Source organism: Cydia strobilella, chromosome 21 (assembly GCF_947568885.1).
Source record: "Cydia strobilella chromosome 21, ilCydStro3.1, whole genome shotgun sequence".
Classification (NCBI taxonomy): Eukaryota; Metazoa; Arthropoda; class Insecta; order Lepidoptera; family Tortricidae; genus Cydia; species Cydia strobilella.
Window position 1 is genome coordinate 8,029,060 of NC_086061.1, and position 12,632 is coordinate 8,041,691.

The 12,632-nt window shown below is 38.8% G+C and overlaps 1 protein-coding gene across 3 annotated transcripts in view; it reads right to left on the reverse strand.

Annotated features, from left to right (window-relative positions):
* The window catches only part of LOC134751107 (uncharacterized), a 77,946-nt gene that overhangs the window by 42,772 nt on the left and 22,542 nt on the right, over positions 1-12,632 (reverse strand). For all 3 annotated transcript variants that reach the window (XM_063686455.1, XM_063686457.1, XM_063686456.1), the window contains exons 2-4: positions 2,386-2,593; positions 1,609-1,796; positions 454-549 (exon numbers count right to left, since the gene is read on the reverse strand). In XM_063686455.1, the coding sequence (XP_063542525.1) occupies positions 454-549; positions 1,609-1,796; positions 2,386-2,557 (456 nt within the window). In that variant the 5' untranslated portion in view covers positions 2,558-2,593. The remainder of the gene's footprint in view (positions 1-453; positions 550-1,608; positions 1,797-2,385; positions 2,594-12,632) is intronic.

Genomic DNA, 12,632 nt, shown 5'->3' on the forward strand with positions numbered 1-12,632 from the left:
GCTTTGATACCGAATGAAAAAAAATATACAATAGGAATATAATAATTTACGAATAGAATACCGCGAGGAAAATATTAACTGTAATACATTTCAAATCAAGTCCAAATGAACGCTATAGATATTAAAAAAAGTAAATTAATGCAAAATTCATGTTAAAACTTTAATCATTGCCACTCCTGTGGAAAAAATGCAAGTTTCTCATCCGTTTTTAACTTCTTCGACGCCGTATCAAACACAAAAGCAGTCATCCAGAAGCCACGTCACCGAAGTGTAAAACTGAAATTGAACTTTATGCATAAGCATGTAGGTCTTTGTTGCTCTGTGGTCTATGACCGATGAATCGGTCTTTGGCGTTGAACCTACGGTGCGTATACATCGGTCATTGGCGTCCAAAAGGTTAAAGAATTCCGAGAGCCTTTCCGAGCTTTTTTGAAATAAGTAAATGAGACTTACCTCGGCCCAGAAGCAGACGATGAGTGAAGAGCCAGACAGGAGCAACGGATAGTAAGCGGAGAGAAGACTCGTCGCCCAGCCCTCTTGGAACGCTGACTGTTGGCAGAAACAAAACATAGTTAATAACAATCATCAACAAAAAATCACTATACACTAAACCACAGAATAAGTAATACATCATACAGAACGGCCACGCACCGCCCCGCCCCGACTCGAATTACCTCGCCCCGCGAGAGCAGATTGACGGCCGTTTTCCGGCAGCTCAGTACTATTTTTAAGCAACTTACTCACACTATCACTATGACGCATGCCGCGTGTACAGACGTGACGTTCACACATAGAAACGCAAGTGATTTGTGATGTATAGCGTGTCCGCCCTGTGACTAAACTATGGCACATAGCACAGTTCATTTAACAATTAGCCCAAAATAAGTTCAGTGTTTCATTACGGGTTTCCGTTGACACCGAACACCTATATAGTGTAAATTTCATTGGAAGCGTGACGTGCGTTCGCGTTTGCGTTATGGCTATTTTTGTATGGGATTTTGAACAGGGCGCCAAGCGGGACGTTTTGGAAACTTAAAATCCCATACAAAATGACACTTAACACAAACAGCACGTCACGTCACGCTATCGAATGAAATTTACACTAGGGGTGTTGATACTGATCTTCATCTTCTCGTAATTTTATTTCCAATTTAGTTACCTACAGAAGCGCCATGTTGCTGTACTGTACGTCACAAATCCTTCTTCGCGCTGTGAAATAACCTCTGGCCGGTACTAAGTATTGTCAGATTTACAATATTAATTATACCTCGTTTGATTTGTTACTTTATTCTTTGGTCAATAAGAGTGCTTTTATTTTACTACAAAGGTGACACGGGATAGGCCTCGCGTATACGACAAAAAATACGACGAGGTAAAGCATCTTCTGAGTGGTCACCCTGCAGGCTCTAATGAAGGTGCCTGAACTTCCCGCTAGATGGAGCTGTACCATGCTTGACAAATCCTAGTACGCGCTATTAAGATTATTCCGGGAAACATGACCTCCGGGTTTTATTAACAGTTGTACCTCATCTGATTTAGTGCATTATATTTATGGTCATAATCATTAAGAGTGCTTTAAGTTTTGAGGCCTTTTACAATAGTACTCACAGGTGACACGAAGTACGCCCCGCGTATGAGCGAGGCGAGGAACGCGACGAGGTAGAGCATCTTCTGAGTGGTGACCTTGCAGGCTCTAAGGAAGGTGGGCGCCTTGAGTCTTCTGTACTCCGACACTATGCATATCGTTAGTTGCACGGCGCATACGAAGGCGACTAGGAGGAATACGCCGCCGATACCTGAAAGAAGAAAGGTTGGATGAATTTTGCTAATAATAGATTGAGATACTTAAAAGCTATAATACGAATTGATAGTCTTATTCTTCTTCCTGCTATTAATCCCAACTTTTTTGGGGTCGGGCCTTCTTGTGTTTAATACGAATTGATAGTGGCAATTTCAATTTTCATATACTGTCAAAAGTTACTAGAGATTAAAAACACGAATAATTATTAGAGGTTTATTTAGCCCTGGCAATTTCACTACACGTGCGCTGAAAATCGTACTACGAAATTACGCGAGCAGATAGCGATACTTTTGCAAATTGTTTTCAAATAGGTAGCGAGGCATTCGCCAGATCTAAAAGCTCCCTTAGTTATCACGTCAAAGACAATAATGTTGTGTCAAAACAAACAAAATATCTATCATGTTTCTGTGAAAAACCTGAATGGCAGTTTCCTGGGTTACTTTTATGAAGCTTTAGAACTACCTACAAATCATGAGGTCATGTAACATGCTCAATTGCTCAATTGCAATGCTCAATTGGTCATACAAAATGCGGCCGCTTCAGCCCAAGCTGTACTATAGATACCTATGTCTATGTGTACTTACATGCGTGGTAAGGCATGTTGGGCCCGGCGCACTCGTCGCCCGAGTACCGGATCTCGCAGAGGCAGGTGCCGTTGAGGCAGTCCCCGCGGCCGCTGCAGCCGAGCGCGCAGCCCGCGCCGCGCGCCGCCGCCGCCATTACCGCGTCGGCGTAGTACGCCAGGATGGAGCGCATGTTATACGCAGCGACGGACACCGTCGCTCGGTCTCACTGGAAAAGAAGAGGGTAACTTTGAGTGATAGGTAGGCGCTGGTGTGCAAATTATGCGATTGATTTTTGGCCTTTTAAATCTCTGCTCAATCTCAATATAGCGTAGGTATTTAAAACTTCTTGATTAAAAATAAGTAGATAACCTCATTCAGGTCATGACTTATCGCATCACGTAACTAGTTAAAGTCAACCCCTTTTTAACCTTATTAGTAGATGAATTTTAAAAACACTGATATTACTACCGATAGTACTATTACTGAGTTCTTTAAATTTGGACCTTAGGTAGATGTAAGAGATTAAATACAACCTACATTATGTAGCGAAAATTCATACTTAAATATAATCTTTATACACTGTATAAAATGTGACATGTAATTTATATTATTAATAAATATTATGATTATGATTATGATTACTTTTCTCGTATTCTAACAATATGCCTTTTAACAAAGTTATGTCCTCATTTAAAAAAAATGGTTGATTTCAACACACTGTCAAGTTCTTTTTTACCACCTCAGGGGATACATTTTCAAAAACGCTCAAATTATTTTTCTTTTATTTTTATAAAGTACTTACCTAAATTTTTACGAATTTTTAACTTCCTAGCTTAAAATAAAACTTATACCACATTTAACTTGCATCCCCTATTTAACCCCCTTAGAGGTATTTTTTAGGGTTCCGTACCCAAAGGGTAAAAATGAGATGAGATACAGCCTGGTGACAGACGGACGGACAGACAGACAGCGGAGTCGGCATTTTTCGGTACATCACACATTGTCTGCGTGCAGTCTTCTTGTGTCATTCGTCCATCCATGCCCTCAGTTTTCGTCGCAACAGGGCGTCCGCTAGCTAGCGCGGGTGCACGGAGCGGGCGCACGAGCGCGGGTGCCACTGTAGACTGTAGGTAAACTAAAAATCCGTAGCACGCGTCCGCGCCAGTTAGCGTTGCTCATACAATTTTTCGTTAACCCGCTCACCCGAGCGTGCAACCGCGCCAGCTAGCGGATGCCCATACTCAGATACCTTACAAACACACAAACATTTGCACGGACATAAACACGCTCTTGCGCAACAGCTGGCACGGGTGCGAGGTCAACGCACCGCGGATATAATTGGACATGGCCAGTAATTTAGTCTTTGAGGGAATATATTGTCCCGAACCAGTTGGGGAACACTTAAAAGTGACCTTTCGGGTTCTTTACAAATAAATATGTCAATCGGGTGGATCAACGACTTATTCGTTGTTGTTATTCTCTCCTGTCACCGCTGGTGGCTATAGCGGTGACTTCCAAGTTTCAATAAGGAGGTCGCTGGTTCAAGCCCCGGCTCGTAACAATGAGTTTTTCGGAACTTGATATTTTTTACCCAGTCTGTTTTCGATAAAGGAAAACATCATGAGGTAACCGGATTAATCTCAATAAGGCCCAGTTTCCCCTCTGGGTTGGATGTTCACATGGCAGTCGTTTTCGTAAAAACTTGTGCATACGCCAGTTATTGGGATTTGTTGTCAAGCAAGCGGACCCAGGAAAACCCGTGTATAACACAAGCTCGAATTGTGTAACATTGTCCTTATAATATTCGCTTCTTTCTTACTTCCCGTAAACAGTTTGATCAAAAGGCTGCAGTCTAGTAACTAGTAACCACCGAAGGACACATACTAAGCAATGCGACGTATTAAATACCCGTTTATAATTTTAAATGCTTGCCACGAAGCTTGGTGACTTGACTTGGTATTTAGTGCCTTTATATAATAGTGAAAAGTGAGACTAAAGGGGCCCACTGACTATCAGTCCGCCGGACGATATCGGCCTGTCAGTTAGAACTAAAATTAGACAGTTCCGAACAACTGACAGGCCGATATCGTCCGGCGGACTGATATTTAGTAGGCCCCTTTACAAAGCTGACAGTCACTCTGATACGAGTCTGATTCGTCTACTCCGTTCGGTCTTATTAGAGTCCGTCTAAGCTAACTTTGCACCAACTTGAATAGAACAAAGTGAAAAAGTGTCATTATAGACTTCATATTTTCTTATAGTATCGGTTGCACCTAACGGTGACAGACGGTTAGGTGAAACAGTTCAATCAACTACAATGAAAGCGGATCGGATCACTAACTCCTTTCAATCCATACTAATATTATAAATGCGAAAGTCTGTCTGTCTGTATGTTACCTATTAACGCTTAAACCGCTGAACCGATTCCGTTGAAATTTGGCATAGAGATAGTTTGAGTCCCGGGGAAGGACATAGGATAGTTTTTATGTCGTAAATCATCCCTAAAGAGGGTGAAACGGGAGGTGAAATTGAGATAATAAATGAGTTGCCTGTTAGTTGATGTAAGCAACTAAGCATATGCTCAAATTGAATGATTGCCATGACTGACTTTATGATTGCCATTAATGACTTTTGACATGACTTTATCCAGGCGCTACACTCACTTTAGCTGCTGTCACTAATTCCACGCAGACGAAGTCGCGGGCAAAAGCTAGTACTAAATAACCTGTTTTCATCGCTCGGCCAGTTTACTCTGTAGTTAACACGATATATGTCAACGATGTAAATTGTAACCACATGGACAGGAAACGTGTTCCGTCATGTATAAAACACGAATCAGCCGCTTGAATGGAACAAAGGAGTGATCAAATAAAACTGACTCAGTTAGTTTGTATGCTGTTAAATTGGGCCAGACATTTGGACACAGACACAGTCAGATGGACCGAAATGTTAACGGATTGTTGGATTCGGCTGAAAGAAGCGCCTGGACCAAGCCTGGACCGAATGATCACCAGAAAATGCCAAAGACTGTTCGAATAGGGAATATTACTGTGCGTAGGGGGCGCCACTAGCACATACTGAGAGCCTACCGCGAACGCGAAGCACGAAAATCGAAGTTTCGTTATCTGCCTCTCTAATCACTCTTGCACATTTGAGCGATAAAGATGTAGATAACGAAATTTCGATTTTCGCGTTTCCGTAAACAAACCGCCTTAATTCTCATAGTAAACTGTTTAAGGCATAGTATGTATAAGTTAATCTATGGTTTACAATATTTTAATTTAATTTTAATTTTATTTATTTGGGAAACATACAGCACATAATAATACAATAAGGTAAAAGATATAGTTAGAACATGGGCCAAAAGAGTTTCCACTTATAGTTAATACAAAATTCCTTTGCTCCGAAAAAAAAAGTACAATTATTAGGTATTTTGAATTTAAAGTTGAATTTAACAATAACATCCAGTAATATTCCACGAGCACGATTAAAAATATAACAAGCATAATTTAGAATTTGGAAAATAACGAGCACAATTTTCAATTTAGAATTTGAAATCAAATAGGTACAATTACAATAACAATCATAACAATACAACACAAGATTACAATTTTATTACTAGCTACGAGTTAACGAAATTTGTCATTTTTTATATTTTTTATTTTGTTTGATGACAGAAACAAATCTATTACACCTATGCTGGAACAAATCAATGTGTGAATATTTCTTATTGTATATATTGCATGCTCTTGCAAAAAATTTGTTGTTTACATATTTTTAGCGAGTGAATGGAACTGATAGTAAACCGGTGGACCATGTACGATACGTAGGACGTAGGACATTTAAATGACACCTTGCTGAGAAGATCTTCCGAATCAATTAAATTATTTAATATTTTGTACAAGAAAATTACATCCCGCTTTTTTCTTCTCACTTGCAGGGACTCAAAATTCTCGGGCTTAAAAGATTTGAATTTATACGTCATACGATTAAGAAACTTTTTTTGAACACTTTCTAATGAATTAATGTGCACTAAATAGTTGGGACTCCAAACTGTAGATGCGTATTCCAAATATGACCTCACATATGCATTATATAAAAGAAGTAACGTTTTGGGGTTTTTAAAATCTTTACTTTGCCTAAAAATGAAACCAAGCATTTTGTAGGCTTTAGATGTTATCTTATCTATGTGTGAAACCAATTGAATTTCACTGTCTAAATATACTCCTAAATCTCTCACAATATGTGATAATGCTGCACTGTGGTGGCAGAACATTGCAGTAATACCCCCTATTATAAACAAGTCGGAATACGGACAAAGGGCTTCGAAGCAACAGCTGAGAAGCAACCGAGATGAACACAAAAATCACAGAGAGAAACAGACGGACCCTTTATACATATAGAGCAAATATTTTTTTTATGTTATAGGAGACAAACGAACAGTCGAATCGTCCGTGGACACCCGCAACACCAGAAGGGGTGTAAGTGCATTGGGTCTTTAAGATGAGAGTACGCTCTTTTTCTTAAAGGTTTGAAGATCGTATCAGTCCACAAATACCGCAGGTAACAGTTCATTTCAGTTTAGCTGTGCGAGGCAGGAAGGCAGAGAGCGCAATTTGTATGGTAAGATTTGTAAGGCAAAATCAACCACTCCATAACATCTCGTTTGTGTTTCTTATGCAGAACTTTTAGGGCTAAGATATGGCAAAGGCTTGAATAGTTGAGTTTTTATTAATCTAGCCGTAAAATTGGGTATACTAGTTTAAATTTACCTTACTGCGCACTCTATAAGCATCCTGGGCATTATGCAATACCGCACAATGTAATCGGAAACCTGTCGGCCTTGCGACCACGGTGCTGAAGTGTTATATGGGAGCCTCTATTATCTATTAGTTATCACTAAACACTAGATGAAATATAACGTACACTACCGCTCAAAAGTATTTAGGCACCCGCAATTTTCACCATGTTTCACCTGTTCGATCGCAGGCAAATGACTCTCTTACATGTTGGATTGATTTTTTTTAGGTAAATATATTGAGCCTCAAATTGTTGCCAAAGACATCCTTTAAAATTTCGAGTTTACTTTATGCAACGATTAAAAAAACCCTTATGTACTAGTTCATACAAAATAAAACGATTTTGTACTGGAAAACGATTTATGGATTTTTTTACGCTTGCCATTTGGTAAATAGGCAATGTACACGAATATTCTGCACATAATTTTGAAGCTCGATATGTCTGTTAAATTAAAAAAGTAAACTGCACAAAAAACTGTTACCCGACTTCGACTTAGGGTCGGTTGCACCAAACCGTCTGTCACCGTTAAAGCGTTCGCTAAATTTTATTGTATAGGAATTTTCATAGTTGAGTGATGTTGATCAGTCTGTTAAATATGGTTGGTGCAACTGGCCCTTAGCAGTATAATTCTGAAAGTCGATTTTGTATACAATTGTATGGAAAAATTACGAGTGCCTAAATAGTTATGAGCGGTAGTGTACGTGTGATTGTAAACACACCATGACCTAGAGTGGCAACGCAATATAGGTAAAAATATCCGTTATTCCACTCTACAAGGTTCTTACAATAGGCTAGATGACAAATTGATAAGTTTTCATTAGTGGTATCGATCGATCCAGTTCGTTCAGTTCGTTCTGAGAATCAAAAGTCTATAAGCATTATAGCAATACAAAATATATATTGCATTAGAGTGATTAAAGCAATACAAAACTCAGAAACGACAAAGTCTGAAAATTGTACAGTCGAAGGCGAAAATATCGATCCAGACAAATGGCTAAAAAATATGTGAACACGACTTTATTGTCTAACCTCTAAGGTGTAAGAGCGTACACATATTTTTGAAACTTTGGGAATGTATATATATTTATGCCCTTGACTGTACACAACGCACAAAACGCCCCTTACGTCACTGTCACGATCACGAAGCCGTTTTGAAGTAAGTTATGGAAAACAAGAAAATTTATATTTTGACGGTGAATTATTGCGTTTATATACATATTAGCTGCTATACGATACGAGTATATTGGCACAAACACTACCTACTAAAACTTATTGTATGCTAAAGATTTAATATTTGTTAACCTACTTGCAATCAAGTTCAAACAAAAAACAAGTTTTTCTTGTTTTTTGCACTTCCTTGTCTTGTTAGTTTTTTTAGTAAGTATTTACAGATAAATCTCGTTTTATCTGTGAAATACTTACTAGAAAAACTGTATATTTTGCTGCGCTTTTATTATACATACCTATTTATTAATATTTATGACATATAAGATAGAAATAAGCATTGCTAGTGAAATTTAAATCTAAGGTGCATGAAATAGAGTTGATTTTGTTACGTTAAAAAATTAACGAAACAAACAAATGCAACTGTTCCTATATGAAAATATAAAAATAGCTTTGCATCATCATCCGTGAACCATATCAAAAATAATCGTCAATAGATACACCAGGGGTTCTCAAAGTACGCATTTTTTGACGTGATAACGTCTTATAAATCGATGAACACCGGTAGCATGCACGAAAAAGTGTCACGTTGTGGACAGATCTCCATGGTAATGTTATGGCCACGTTGTGGACAGATCTCCATGGTAACGTCATTTATTACGCAAAATTATCGTCCGTAAACCGACTTTACAGACAACCATTTTTTTCGTTATGCGGTTTGGAGTCGTCTGAGAAATTAACTCGTTCCATACGTTATTATTGATGCTGACTGTACGCGGGGTAAAAGGTTTAAGAAACCCTGAGAGACTATATCTATGACTAAAAATCTGCTATTTATCTGTGGCCGTCATTTTATGCTGAGACCTAAAAACATGCCCTTAAATTGTAACCAAGGACTAACGTTCAAGTTTTTCCTTCGACGCGTGTACAGACCCACGGACACGTACCGAGACATGATATGAATACATAACACGCAATATGAATAAGTTATATGTAATATATGTTCTATCTCATATTTGCTTTTTACCAGAGGGTTTTGCACAAATTTAGAGTTGTATATTTGTGCCATTTTCAATAAAAAGGGTACTTATTGTCGGTTATCAATAAGGCGCTATTTCCATACAGCTTCAATTTGAAATCAACCTTGTTGACAAGCGACAATGTGGTACCTTATGGTTGAAAATGTCACATTTAGTGTTTTCTCATACCGAAAATTAAGAAAATTTGTGACACAAATTACAAATGCCTACGCATTTAATCGCTCAAAATTACGTTGGGAATGGTCGATGTAAGTTATGTACAAAGAAGTTTTGATTTTCAGCCTAATCAGTTAATTTTCAATTAAAGCTCAAAGTTTGCATTCAATTAATGTTACGAATAATAAATCATTTGACAATATTGTCAACACCTGAAACAAAACTGCCTACAAAAAAATGGCAATAAACATACCTATATAAAAAGAGTCGGATAAGAAAAAGATTGGGAACCATTAAAGTATAACCATAAAAAGTGTAATAATGATACTGCTTGCCACATTGTAATGTTGTTGTTTACTATCCATACTAGTAAAATTAAGGATGATTTATGCATTGCACACGCCCGTCACATTGAGCTCAAGGACAGAAAACTTATCCTTTCCGGCTCGTCTTCCGGAATGACACGTGCCAGCCTGCCAGCATAAAAATGCAAAAAGTAAGTTTCACCATCGCTATAGTATTTTACAGAGCGAGGAGGAGGAGGAGCGAGAAAATAAATTCAATTGCTGTGCCCTTACAGGGTCTATATTCCATGTAAATGTAATACATTGGCAATAAAGATATTTGAAGTTTGAAGTTTAAATATCTCAGACAGATTACATGTAATTGTCAAATCGACAAACATGTGACCTGAGGCATTCTTATTTACTGGGCGAGGTGTGTATATCATTTTTCTCCTCGACGGAGCCGGATAGCGGCAACTTCATTTAGCGCAGTGGGCCGAAAGTTGACGCTTTCCGACCGGAGGGCAGAAAAGGTTATGTGAAAGCCGTGGGACTGTTTGGAATTTTGAAAATAGTAAGCTTTGAATTCGAATACGGGTTATTTCAAATGTTTTGAACTAAATTCGTGTGTTTATGAGACATAATTCGTAGGGTCGGCAACGCGCATTTAAATACTCTAAAGTTGCAGGCGTCTATAGGCGACGGTGACTGCTTACCATCAGACGGGCCGTATGCTTGTTTGCCACCGACATTGTATTAAAAAAATACATAAGCAGGACTGGAACAATAGGAAGGGCGGAAAATCTTTTTCAAATCTCAGAGCAAACATGACTCTACTGTCAACTTTATATTAGAAAGCATGTTCAGATTTGCGCGCTTCATTGTGTTTATCTAGATTATCTAGAACCATATGAGTAAGCTACTACAAGTCAAGGGAAACTTGGCCTATCGACCTAGTGCTAGATCTCAACAGTTCAATGTTACGAACCGTGTAGTCATCACCTCACATGAAGAGCGCTCTTTATTATAGTGAAAACATCAAATAGATAAGTGGGTAAACATCCTCATAAGTCCTGAATTCCTTTACAAGGACATTATCAAATCGAACTTTTAAACTATGTAATGTAAGTATGTAACAGATATTTCCAGATTCAAAGCTGCAAAAATGACTGGGACTTAGGAGGATATATCTGCTGAACACATACTTAATATGTAGGTATATCTTATTAATAATAATATATAATACCTTTAAACGAGCAATTCTTGTATATATATTTATATATTTTGGGGATCTCGGAAACGGCTCTAAAGATTTCGATGAAATTTGCTATATGAGGGTTTTTGAGGAGGTCTTATCTCTGGAAAAACACGCATTTTAGAATTTTAATATCTTTCCCGGCAAAGCTAGGTCTCCCAGATATTTCCTTATTTATATGGTTAATGGTCATGGAGTGGAGCCATGGAGCGTAGCATATTAGGTGTCAAATTGGTGGATCGAGTCCGAAACACCACGCTGCGCTCCAAAACCCAAATCGTTGATGTAGCTCGGAAGGCGGCCAAGCTAAAATGGGACTGGGCTGGTCACGTCTGCCGAATGCCAAATGAGTTGTGGGGCAAAATCGCCACAGAGTGGGAGCCCGAAAACTCAAATCGGGGACATGGCAGACACCGCCGGCGATGGCGGGATGAACTAGACTCCTTTTTGAAGGAGTGGCCAGACACATCACTGGACAGAGATCTGTGGAGAAATTGGGGGGAGGCCTTTGCCCAGCAGCGGGACACGTAAGGCTCCAAATAATAATAATAATAATATATGGTAATGGTAACAAAGGTGCGTTTATTACGAACGACGATATATTTGGCCTAAAAGCCTAGTCCTTAGTATTAGCCAGCCTATTTACGTATAGTAGAAGGAGGTTCCGGTTGAAGTCCTGGTAAGGGTATTAATATTTGTTCCTGAGTTATGGATGTTTACTATGTATTTATGTATAAATATATATCCGTCCGTCTGTACCGGCCCAAATATGTATTGACAACAGCAGATAATCTTGTCTTTATTACGTGACACGCGACGCGACGGTAGTACCCCACCTGTTTAAATCACCTTCAACATATTCTCGTGAACTAATCTTAGATGTTGAAGATTGCCAAAACGAGCCAGAATTCTTGCCAATTTCACTGTCTAACTCTAAAATTTTGGCACAAATTTTTGAGATGGCGCAGCGCACTAGCATAACTTTTTGCTATAAAACAACTTCTTCTAGTACAGTCATTAATAGATGAGCTATTTAGGGGTCAAGCTTACTTAAAGTCAATACTTGCACTGTAAATGCCCAATGTACAAGCCCTTAAATAATGCGCAACAATTAAAGTCCTACTGGAGCTATAACTGATTTTAATTAGCTAATTCTTACACACGTTGAGTAACAGTACGCATTAAAGATAGTATATTACCTATAGGTATAGATATACAACTACGCTTGAGAGCATGATTTACCCACACAGATGAGTGTGGTCCATGCAAGACACACTTGTGTAGTTGTGTGTCACAGACATGCAAATAGTACATTATGATACAACTGTGCTAAGTTGGTCATTACACACGAGGCGATATTGTGCGCGCGAGCTGTAAGCGAGCGCGCAATAAGAAAGCCGATGTGTGTAATGACCAATGCACACGCGTTTCATACGACGTTTTTCAACACACTTGCGAGAAGAAAAAGAAACTTTCATATTAATCAAATTTTAATAGTTAAAACAGTATTATGTGTTTCATCTGTCATACTCGTACTGCCGGCCGGCCCTCGCTCGCCCCGGCCGC